Source organism: Poecilia formosa, unplaced genomic scaffold, assembly GCF_000485575.1.
Source record: "Poecilia formosa unplaced genomic scaffold, Poecilia_formosa-5.1.2 Scaffold472, whole genome shotgun sequence".
Taxonomy (NCBI): Eukaryota; Metazoa; Chordata; class Actinopteri; order Cyprinodontiformes; family Poeciliidae; genus Poecilia; species Poecilia formosa.
This window is the reverse complement of record NW_006800411.1, coordinates 375,425-388,441: the sequence shown is the minus strand read 5'-3', so window position 1 is coordinate 388,441 and position 13,017 is coordinate 375,425. Positions and strand designations below refer to the sequence as shown.

The window sequence follows — 13,017 nt, the reverse complement described above, 5'->3', positions numbered from 1 at the left end:
TATATATATATATATATATATATAATTAGCTCATTAACTTCACATTTCTCCAATGAATATTTATCAAATGTTATGATTGGAAGGTTAAGTTTCTTATAATTTGTCTTCAAGCGGTTGTAGACATGTCAGTAGAAAATTGATAATATAAGAATAACACCTTTATATAACTTTTAACAGGTTACACCTGATTCTGCTGTGGTGCCTATGGAAACGAAGTGCATGAAGTTTGTGCTGAGGTGGGAAAACCCTGTGGATCACATGGTGGGACTTCTGCTTCAAACTGCTCACTACAGTTTACCACTGCCTCTGTCATGCACCAGTTCACTGCAGACTGGCACCCACTAAGGACCGTACATGGATGTCTTCTTAAGTTGTAAACCCTGAGTACATAATGTTGAAATAAAATTGATATGCCTTTTGTAAATACATTTTGTCTATCAATGATTTAAATTGTTAACTGTGGTAATTATGTTTGTGTAATGTAGTATATATTTATATACTACATATAATTATTACATAGATGTATTAAAGAAACAGCCACAAGCCTTATGTCTTTGTTCCACAATAGCAGCTTTAATTTTAGCATTTCCTCTCGTCCACATACATCGTTGCCAGATGTGTAAAATTTACAAAAAGAAGCAATTTATATGTAAAAGTTGCACATATGTAGATTACTCAAGAGAAGCTATTTACAATAGTTTTTACAGAACTCTACACATCAATTCATTTGTTAATAGATACATATAGATGTTAATTACAGAATAGATACACAAAGATTTCATTTCTAACATAGTTGCAGTATTAAATGTTCATCCAAGAATTGTGACTTGCAGGAGCAGAGGGGCTCTGTACTGGTTTCTCCTTTTAAATCAAGAAGCCCATGATAGTTTGACTAGGCAGCAGATGTCCCACAGCTGATTGACTGAACCTGCCATGGACAGAAGAACAAGACCATCTGAGATGGTCTTGTTCTCAGCAGTAGCCTACCTAACAAGGTAGGCTACTGCTGAGAAAGATGGACAAAACAAATGGAGAAATTATGAATCACATCAGAATATGTAAATTATTTGGCAAACAGCGCTTAAATCAAATTTTTGATTACAAGTTTATTTTCTTCTTATTATTATTTTGTACCCTTTAAGAATTTACTTGAATTAGAAGTAATTGTTTTTGTTAGGTCTTTCTGTGGGCGGAGCCTGTGGCTTTAAAAGCAGGGCTCTGCCACAGGGAGGCAGTCTGTGGCTAGACTCCTGAGAAGTCACATGGAAGGTGATGGACTCTTGCATTGAAGGTACTGCTGTTTGTCTGATTTTAACCTGCCTTGGATGTCCTTGTATATATTCTGCACCTGCCATCTTTGTTCATCTGAAGAAAAGCTAAATAAATTTCACTAAAGTGATCTCTGGCCTTTGGCAGTCAATTTTTGTTTGTCCAACTCATAAGAGAGCCCCGTCACAGTGAAGTTTCAAGGAAGATAAATTTTCCTCAAGGAATTTAAAAAATCGAGGTACTTGAATCACTCGAGGAATCATTTCAGCCTTATTCTAGTTTTTACCCAAATCAATTTTATTGTGAAACTAAACATAGAACACACATGGAAAATACTTCTAAGAATTTACAACAGTGTGAATCCTCATGTGATCAGTTAAAGTCCGTTTTCGACTAAAACTTTTCCCACAGGTCACACATGAAAATGGCTTTTCACCGGTGTGAATCCTCATGTGCCGAGTTAAATGCTGTTTGAGACTAAAACTTTTTCCACACTTCACACATGAACACGGCTTTTCACCAGTGTGAATTACCATGTGATCAGTTAAAGTTCGTTTTAGACTAAAACTTTTCCCACAGGTCACACATGAAAATGGCTTTTCACCAGTATGAGTCATTATATGCCGAGTTAAATTTGGTTTTCCACTAAAACTTTTCCCACAGTTCACACATGAAAACGGCTTTTCACCAGTGTGAATTACCATGTGATCAGTTAAAGTCCGTTTTAGACTAAAACTTTTCCCACAGGTCACACATGAAAATGGCTTTTCACCAGTATGAGTCATCATATGCCGAGTTAAATTTTGTTTTTCTCCAAAACTTTTTTCACAGGTCACACATTCAAACAGCTTTTCACCAGTGTGAAACCTCATGTGCTGAGTTAAAAGCTGTTTTCGATTAAAACTTTTTTCACAGGTCACACATGAAAACGGCTTTTCACCAGTGTGAAACCTCATGTGCTGAGTTAAAAGCTGTTTTCGATTAAAACTTTTTTCACAGGTCACACATGAAAACGGCTTTTCAGCAGTGTGAATCATCATGTGCTGAATTAATTGCTGTTTTTGCCTGAAACTATTTCCACAGTTCACACATAAAAATGGCTTTTCACCGGTGTGAATCCTGATGTGCCGAGTTAAATTCTGTTTTTGACTAAAACTTTTTCCACAAGACACACATTCAAACAGCTTTTCACCAGTGTGAATCCTCATGTGCTGAGTTAAACTCCATTTTAGACTAAAACGTTTTCCACAGGTCACACATGAGAAAGGTTTTCTTCTTTCCTGATTTTGGTTCTCAATTTCAGCAGCTTCCTGGAAGGTGACTGGGTTCCCGTTTGGTTCTGATTTCGTGTGGGATGTTTGCTCATCAACAGGAACCAACATGTAGGTATCAGTCTCCTGTTTTAACTCAACCTGTTCTTCACCTTGACTGCAGTAAACTTCTTTCTCTTCCACTTTTATCTGGTGATGTTCTAGATCCTCCCGTTCTTCTTTTATCTGATGATCTTCTGGTTCTTCTTGTTCTTGTTTCACCTGCAGAGGTTCTAACTCCTCCTGGTCCAGAGTGGATCTCCTCTCCTGGTTATAAACGTTACACCACAGGGAATCTGGACAAGAAAACAGAGGAATTGTTAACTTTATTGAAGTAAATGGGAGAAATTGTTCATTGTTTAAGACAGAAAAGAAAAACGAAAAAAAACCACACCTAAAAATTTAAGAGCATAGACAGAGACAAATCAGTCGACAAATCCAGCTGATAAATGGAGAATTCTCAAATGAACGAATATTTAAAAAAATATTTTTATTTATTATAAAATTATTATAGTCAGCATTGTTATAAATGTTATTATTTCAAGATATTACTTAACTTTCATTACTTTTATTTGTTTTAAAATTTTATTTTAGTCCACTTAACTTTGGGGTTTATTTACAGAGTTTATTTGTAGGTTAATAATTGTCTAATTTTTGTTCCTTTGTTATTTACTTTTCTAAGTTAGACAGGAAGAACTGTGGGTCCATTTTCTGTCAGTATAGGTACTGGTAATGGAGCAACATTTAACTGGGGCCTGCCGAAGTGTGCCCATCACTTTGGACCTAGCAATTTAGATTTGCCCTATTTAACAGATCCATGCAGGCCTGACATACATAATATACCACTAGAGCACAGTGACTGAAAGTATCGTCAGGTATATCATAATGATATGGATGATCTGACTCACCACTAAAATACAATGGCTAAATCCTAAATCAGTATAATTTAGTCCGAGACCGACGACTATGAGCTTCGCAGATGTTTTATTTATCAATCATAACTCGCTAAATACTAAACATATTTTCACCATTTTTGCTGTTAACCTTATTAATACAGCTATCATAGTTACATTTACAAAGAAATTATTTTTTAAAAGTATTTTGAATGACTGATATAAGGTTGAGCATATTTAACTATTCTTAGTAGGGAAAACAGAATAGATTCGGAATAGAATGTTTTGATTTTGCTGTATTATGAGCATTTTACAATGAACACAACCAGTTATGTTTTAAATATATTATTTTGTAATATCAATACATATTTATATAAATAGAAACACAAAATTCCCTGGTGAAAAAATAATCAAAGTATGTTAAGTTTTAACATACTTGAGCATACTTTAAATCAGACTAATCAAGAGTATACTTCAACTAAACTTAGGATTAGTTACCTTAAAGTGTGACATTTTGGAACAACTAATTTTGTGCTTAGTGTACTTTAGCACTATTTAAATAGTATTAAAGTATAATTTAAAGTGTACCAAGCATACTTTGATGTACTTTTTTGGGACAACTTAAGTTGAACTTAGTGTATTTTTTATGTAATACAAACGTGCTTCATTACAGCAGTATATTTTGAGTGTACTATTATTGTGATTGAATTACATTTAAAACATGCTTAGAGAGTAATTTAAGTATATTGGCATTACATATTGAATATACTGTATTTTCCGCACTATAAGGCGCACCTAAAAATCTTTAATTTCCTCAAAAGCCGACAGTGCGCCTTATATATGGACCAATATTGAGCCACAACAGGTCTAGCAACTACAGTAAGCAGCCGCCGACTTCATTTTTGCCCGTAGAAGAAGAAGAGCGCGGTGCATGCTGGGATAGTTGTTAGAACACTGGTTTGTAATCTATTAATAAAGTTTGACCCATCTACCTACCGACCGTCTAGAATCAGGTCGTCTGCAGGTCAGAGGACATGATGAAAGTCAGCTGTTTTCATCCAAATATGCACAGGTTTCACACTAGGTGGGTAAAATATACAGATATTGACATTTTGTACATGCAAATCTTCATATTGTAACAGTAAATATGAAGTGAAATCTGTCCCATTGCTTCTTTCAGAATAAGAATTATTTTCTGTATTCCGGCTAAAAGAATGCTTGTGGATTAGTTTGCAAAACACGTTGAAGTTTTCTACAACTTCTTTAAATTTAACACCACAGTGTTGTGAAACTGTTCAGGTGTATTTTTGAAGTGGACATGTTAAGTGCAATTTGAAATAAGAAATGTAAAATGTGATAAAAAATAAATTTTTGTGTTTGATTTTGATTCCTATTCAAGACACTTTGATAAGAATGACTATATATGTAATATAGGCGACTACAGAGCATCTTTGTTTACATTTTTGGTTGGTGGTGTGCCTCGTGATTTTTTTCAATTAAAACAGTGTACCTTGGCTCAAAAAAGGTTGAAAAACACTGATTTAAACTAAGCGTTAAGTGAATTTTAAAAAAATTCAATTTTGAGCATACATTTTAAACTATACACAAAATATTTCTTTTAAAGGTATTTTAAACATATTTAATATATCTTTTAGATGTAAACTTGAGCAAGTGCATATTTGCACTTGGGCAAATACTTATTTTGTTCACTTAAAGTATACTTTTATTTAATATATTTCTTAAAAGTGTATTTTGGTACAATTATATTTAAGTGTGTTTAAAGTTATGTCAAAATTGATATAAGCATACTTTTAGTATACTTCGTATATATAGTACACTTAATACTTAGTATACTTAAAATATACTTACACAAATGCAAGTATATTTGAAATATACAAAAGTACTTTGTTTCGGGTAGGGTTTGCCTGTTAAAAATCAGTTATACGAGAAGGTAGCAGTTACTAAAATGATCCTGGTAAATAAGGTTTCAGATATTTAGACCTTAACCTGCATCCAAACGCTGGTGTTTCCTACCTATCCGGTGTAAGATTATCCGGGGAGTCCGGGAGAAATCCAGCAGTCTGCGCTGATCGTCCATCTCTTCCTCCGACTTGACGATTTTTCCTTTAAACTCTGTGAAAGTTTCTTCAGCAGGATTAACTGTTCGTTGATAAACGTGTTTAAAGAAACACTCGAATGTTCAACAAAACAGACCATCAGCCATCTTCTTTCCGCTTCCTCAGCCTTCTCTTCTTCTTTGGGGTTTTATGACGGTCGGCATTCATATTGTTGCATTACCGCCACCTTGTGGTTCATACGATCATCACATCTACATATTTCTCATACAGTGCGAGTTGCGGACAGTGAAACACACCTGGGAGGGAGATTGGTGACGGGATGATTCTGGCAGCAGCATATAGCGCATTTATAGGGTTTTTACAGGCTGGTGGCTCAGCCATCAGGGCTACTGGGTTGCAGTCACTTGATTGATGGTGCTGCTCTGACAGAAAACTCATTAAGAGGTCCGACCTTTAGAGGAGCTGGCAGCACCGACTGGTATAGAGAGTGGATCAGAATGTCACTCTAGGATTAAATCGTGTTAAATAGCTGTGTTCTTTTCAGGTAACAAAATAATATCAATTTTACTTGGAGTTATTTGTGAATAAAATCATCTAAATTTAACTTTAATTCAATACAATTTTTGAGACTTACTTTTTCTGACTTTATGCATGCAAAAGTTAAAAGACTTGCAGAATTTGCAATTGTAATATATAGAGAGAATAGCAGAGAGACTTAGACATGGGAACACAAAAACATAACTTATATAAAATATAATAAATAAAACTGCAACAAAGGGATGAATATTTTAGGTTTGACATGTATCGGTGAGCAATTCCATTAACATTTCAGTCAAGTATTCATATGTTTCAATATATTTTATAGATTACAAATACAAATACAATTCGGATTTTAAAAAATGTCAAAAACTGGGGATGATCTTCGCTGTCTTTGCTTATGAATAAAGAATTTTGCCAGACAAAATATCAGATTTCAACAGTTCTAGATTTTAGTTTTTCAATAATACTCCAACATTTTTCACATCTCTAGAAATAGATTCTGAAAGTGCAAACAGTTGTTTCTCTCGAGTATAATGTACAATTCCTCTAATCCTTCAAAGGATGTTGTTTGTTTGTTTTTTGTGAAACATATAAAGCCTGGATGAACTGATGGCAAGTCAAGCCTGATTCTGCCATCCTACTTTTGTGAATCAGCCTTCTAGTGTTTCCCAATCCTGATTTGGATCATTTCAGTGCAACAAAAAAAGACTTGAACCTGCATCCAATCGCTGGTGTTTCCTACCTATTCGGTGTAAAATTATCTGGGGGGTTTGGAAGAAATCCAGCAGTCTGCGCGGATCATCCATCTCTTCCTCCTATTATTTCCTTAAATTGTTAATGTTCCTTCAGTTAAAAGCTTGTTGATGAATACATTTAAATTGGATTGAATCCTGAACAATTTGTGCATCGAGTAATGCACTTAGCATGCTACAGGTAAATGTTATTTAATTTATTATTTATTATTTAATTCTTAAACGTTTGTCTGTTAACCTGCAGCTCATGTGACCAAAACCAGCCGAGGAGAAGAAAAGTTAAAATACTCAACTTATACTCTTGTACACAACCTCTAGTGACCCCAAGATCACTGGGCTTTCCTAAAGGATAGAGTCTCTGAGAACAGTTCTTAAAATCATAGCCAGTGTTTTAAGTGTTTTGACCCGACTGTCCAGGAATGACCAGAGGTATTTAAAATTAGCCACAGTTTCAACAGGTTGGCCATCAAGTGAAACTGGAATCACTTTGTCATTTAATTCGCTCTACTTTAAGAAAATGAAAAGGTATGGTGTTTGTGAGGGAATTTATAATTTATGGTACCAATAATGCCAGAATTAATAATAAAGACTTAATGGTATTCTGATTCAGTAATGTAATTATATTAGTTGTGTTACCACCCCCGCGCCACTAGAGGCAGTAACGGGCCCGAAAAGATGCGACTAAGGAACAGATTTAGAGGTACACAGAAAGCTACAGAATTTGTTAGAAACTGTGAGCTGCGGTGAAGTAAATAAAAGAGAGAAGTTCAAATACATGCTGAGAGAGAAACTCCTTCCTAAAGATGAAGCTATAACAGATATCAAAAGAAAATAAAAACGCTAGACCGCGGATAATATAGGAAATATAGGAGTGTGGACCAGAATGTCACTCAAGGATTAAATAACTTAATTTTTGTTAAAATATTCTCTAATAAATTTTACTTTTCAAATTATTTCTAATAAAATCAACTAAATCTATTTTAACTTTAATTCTATTTAATTTTTTAGACTTTCTTTAACTATCTGCATGCAATAAAGTATGGTGATTTACAACAGTACAAGTCTAAAGAGAGCATAGCAGAGACAGACTTAGAAATGGAAACACAAAAGCATAACTGATTTAAAATATATGAATAAATGAAACTTCAACCAGGGAATTAATACTTTAGGTTTAACATGCATCATTGAACAATCCAATTAAAATTTCAGTCAAGTATGTTTCAATATATTTCAGAGATTCAATTGGAAATTAGATTTTAAAAAAGTATTAAAAACTGGGGATGATCTCAAGTCTTTTTACAGCACTGTACAAACCTCTGGCTAATGAATGCTAACACCAACTAACGTGATTTGCTAGATAAAATCCAGAAGTTAAATGGGTCAAAAATAAAAAGTTTCTACACAGCATTTCTTCGTAAACAAAAAAAAGGGCTTCATAAACAAAATAGCGTTCAGCACACACTGCATTTTTAAAGGAAATACAAGTGATCAAGTGACTTTGTAAAAACTTAATCAAATATATATGTACATGTTCATAGATTAAATTAGTTTCAACTTTAAAAAACGATGGTGATCTTTAATAGAAAACAGCCATAGCAGAAAATAGAAAAATTATACAACCAAGACAAGCGACACACCAAATTATTGGAGACAATAATCACAAATATAGCCCCGCCTCTCCACCCTGTTCTTAGTTTCGTCCCCTGGTCTACCGGTTGTCTCTCCCCCACCCCTACATTAGTTTCTCTTTTTCAGTTGTCTTTTCCCCCCGGTCATCTGTTCCCTGGTCTGTTTCCTCCCCTTTACCCCCATCTTATGTTCATTCGCTCGCTTGCCCCTCACTCCCCACTCTAATCCCCCCACTCCAGGTGACATTTCCCGTATTGTCAAACCCAAAGCTGGACAGGTATGGGGCAAGGTGAGAGTTCATCTGTTAAACTCACCGAAGATGAATACATAAACTAAAAACTGGATCATAGACATTTTTCTAAGCATATTTGTGACCCTGGCTCTTTATTATTAAATTGGGTATAATTTCAGATCTTTGTATAACTTTTCTTCTGGTTAACTTAGAAAGTGAGCTATTATTGTTACAGGTTAATTTTCTAAACTACAAAAAATGTAACTGTTAGGGAAGCTCAAAAATGAAAAATTGGACTGATATTGATATCCGATAGTAACACTGGTGTTATGGAAGATTTACCAATATTTAATTTTATAAATTTTTTTATCTGATTACTCAATTAATCATAAGAATAACTGATAGATTACTTAACTACTAAAATATTTGTTTACAACAATCCTATTGGAAAACATTTCTATGGCTTTTCACCTGTGTGAATCATCATGTGCCGAGTTAAATCCCGTTTTTCACTAAAACTTTTTCCACAGGTCACACATGAAAACGGTTTTTCACCAGTGTGAATCATCATGTGCTTAGTTAAATTCTGTTTTTGACTAAAACTTTNCCAGTGTGAATCATCATGTGCTTAGTTAAATTCTGTTTTTGACTAAAACTTTTTCCACAGGTCACACATGAAAACGGTTTTTCACCAGTGTGAATTATCATGTGCTTAGTTAAACTCTGTTTTTGAGTAAAACTTTTTCCACAGGTCACACAAGAAAACGGTTTTTCACCAGTGTGAATAATCATGTGCTGAGTTAAATTCCATTTTTGACTAAAACTTTTTCCACACTTCACACATGAAAACGGTTTTTCACAAGTGTGAATTATCATGTGCTGATTTAAATTCCATTTTTGACTAAAATTTTTTCCACAGGTCACACATGAAAACGGTTTTTCACCAGTGTGAATTATCATGTGCTTAATTAAACCCTGTTTTTGACTAAAACTTTTTCCACAGGTCACACATGAGAACGGTTTTTCACCAGTGTGAATTATCATGTGCTTAGTTAAACCCCGTTTTTGACTAAAACTTTTTCCACAGGTCACACATGAAAACGTTTTTTCACCAGTGTGAATCATCATGTGCTGAGTTAAACTCTGTTTTCCCCTAAAACCTTTCCCACAAGTCACACATGAAAATGGCCTTTCACCTGTGTGAATCATTATATGCCTAGTGAAATGCTGTTTTTGCCTAAAGATTTTTCCACAGTCCACACATGAAAACATCTTTTCACCAGTGTGAATCATCATGTGCTGAGTTAAACTAAGTTTGTGACGAAAACCTTTTCTACAGTCCACACATGAAAATGGCTTTTCACCAGTGTGAATCATCATGTGCTGAGTTAAACTCTGTTTTCCCCTAAAACCTTTTCCACAGGTCACACAAGAAAACAGCTTTTCACCAGTGTGAATTATCATGTGCTGAGTTAAATTCCATTTTTGACTAAAACTTTTTCCACAGGTCACACATGAAAATGGTTTTTCACCAGTGTGAATTATCATGTGCTGAGTTAAATTCCATTTTTGACTAAAACTTTTTCCACAGGTCACACATGAGAAAGGTTTTTCACCAGTGTGAATCATCATGTGCTGGGTTAAATTCCCTTTTAGACTAAAACCTCTTCCACAAGTTTCACAGGAGAAAGGTTTCCTTCCTTCCTGATTCTGGTTCTCAGCTTCAGCAGCTTCCTGGAAGATGACTTGGTTCCTGTTTGGTTCTGATTCAGTTTGGTATGTTTGTTCATAAACAGGAACCAACATGAAGGTATCAGTCTCCTGTTTTAACTCAATATGTTCTTCACCCTGACTGCAGTAAACTTCTTCCTCTTCCACTTTTATCTGCTGGTGTTTTAGATCCTCCTGCTCTTCTTTTATCTGATGATCTTCTGGTTCTTCCTGTTCTTGTTTCACCTGGAGAGGTTCTAACTCCTCCTGGTCCGGATTGAAGCTCCTTTCCTGGTTACATATCTCCTCCTCATAAATGTTATGTTGCAGGCAATCTAGACAATAAAACAGAGGAAAATGAAGAATTGTTGATTTTATTGAAGTAAATGAGAAAAGAATTTCATTGCTTGGGAGAGAAATCACCAGATAAACTTGGGTTCCCCGATTGCAGTATTCTGATTGCTGATTACAGATTTTTTTAAAAGTCTGACTTCTCGATTCCTGTTTTGACCAATAATCTGGAATTTATAAACTAGTAGAAGTTTTTCTGGATCTCGTTCGTTCTAACAGGCTTGATTCCTGTTCTGGGTTGAGTGAAGTATAAAACTAAATGTTCTTCTAGCGGGTTGGTGGATAGTAAGAATAAGTACTCTAGAATTTATAAACTAAAGAGTTCCTCTGGCTTTGTAATTTGTTCTAATAAGAATAACAGTAAATAGGATGAAATGAGAACAGTGGGAAGGATCTGGCAGATATCGCAGGATAAGGCACAGACATGGAGCCAATGAAAGGCGGTCACAATTACAAAGTGCATTTATCTGTTGATTTGGAGTGTGGATGCAATTAGTCTGTGAACCCTGTACAGCCAGCTCTCCCAGGAACCAGTCTCTGATATGATGGTCTTATCTAAGAGCAAGTCCTTGGAAGTGGCACAGATGTCGTCAGGAAGGGAGCAAGGACTATAAAGACAGTGTTGTGGTACTCGAAATTGGTCTTGGTCTCGAGACTGGTCTTAAGACCATTTTTTGATGGTCTCGGTCTCGTCTTGAACTCGACCGCATTTGGTCTCGGTCTCAGGCTCTGAGGACTCGGCATTTTATTTCAAGACCAGTCGAGACCGCAACTGTGAAAATATCACTAAACGTACAGCATACTGTCCAGTTTATTTGTTAACATCTTTGTTTTCAGTGGATGCAAAACGCACCAATTAAAATCCAAGCAACTACTTGTTTCTCCCCCTCCCCTCCCCTCCCTCCCCACCTTTCACTTGCACGCGGCGCTCCAGGACATGCGCAGTGGTTTTCTCTCAGCGGCAGAAAATGTTTGTCTAATTGTCAGTAATGTAATATCGCTGCATAAATCATAAGAAATCCGATGGCCACAGCTAACTCAGCAGCGCTTCGCTTTCACAGACGGTGGGGACAACGTCTAACTTTTTTCGTCACTTAGAAAAGTAGCTCAAAGAAGGTAAGATCCGTTGATGTGATGTTAGCAAAGCTAGCTGTACAGAGACACATAAGCATTGTGATGAAAAAAAGTTGTCACTCACTGCGCTGAATTATTGTGCGGAGATGTTGACTGACTTGTCGCATATATGGGACAACGGCGCTGTGTCCAAAAGTCTGTAATATAGTGATGTGACATTCAGGAACAGTACGATTCATCTGCTCGTCTCTTTACTTATTAGATAGGACTGGAGTGTCGCTGAGAGCCGTTGTTCTATCAGATTATCATACGCTGTCAGAATAGCATACATGCAGTGAGTACCATGCCTGCGCATGCGCATTAAGAAGTCCGACCGTCAGAGGAGTTGTCAGTTCACCATACGCAGCAAGTTATGATGAACTTAAGTCATTAAATTGTTTTCAATGATAACTATATAGATATACATGTGTTGCCATGGTTTCAAAGTGCATTTAAAGCAGGTCTGGCTGCAGCTGCAGTCAGCTACAACACACGCCCGTGTAAAACTCACTTAACCGCTAAGTCGGGATGCCATACAACTGTTAATAACAAAGTGTATGACGATCTACGTCATGATTCTGTGTTGCTGATTAAATTAAATCTTATGGTAATGACGTGTCTGACAGTTATAGCCGTTGTTCTATCAGATAGCCATACGCTGTCAGAATAGCGTATGGCTAATGTGCCATACGCACATTAATGTGCGTATGGCATGCCAGGACTTAATGTGCATGCCAGCGCATGCACATTAAGTCCGACCGTCAGTGGAGTTGTCAGTATACGCAACAAGTTATGACGAAAATAAGTCATTAAATTGTTTTCAATGATAACTATATAGATTTACATGTGTTGTCATGGTTTCAAAGTGTATTTAAAGCAGGGTCTGGCTGCAGCTGGAGTCAGCTACAACACACGTAAAACTCACTTAACCGCTAAGTCAGGATGCCATACAACTGTTAATAACAAAGTGTATGACGATCTACGTCATGATTCTGTGTTGCTGATTAAATTAAATCTTATGGTAATGACGTGTCTGACAGATTTTTTTTCCCATCTTCTTTTTATTAACAGTTTCTAATTATTTCATTAAAACATTAAGGTCATTTTCTAAAATGTCTCTAACTTTTGTAAATCAAGTCG

At 35.8% G+C, this 13,017-nt stretch overlaps 1 protein-coding gene across 1 annotated transcript in view; it reads right to left on the bottom strand.

Moving 5' to 3' along the window:
* The window catches only part of LOC103156282 (zinc finger protein 853-like), a 32,253-nt gene that overhangs the window by 12,707 nt on the left and 6,529 nt on the right, over positions 1–13,017 (bottom strand). Inside the window, exons 2-3 of the mRNA XM_016664179.1 lie at positions 10,551–10,748; positions 2,693–2,875 (exon numbers count right to left, since the gene is read on the bottom strand). Of these exons, the coding sequence (XP_016519665.1) occupies positions 2,693–2,875; positions 10,551–10,748 (381 nt within the window). The remainder of the gene's footprint in view (positions 1–2,692; positions 2,876–10,550; positions 10,749–13,017) is intronic.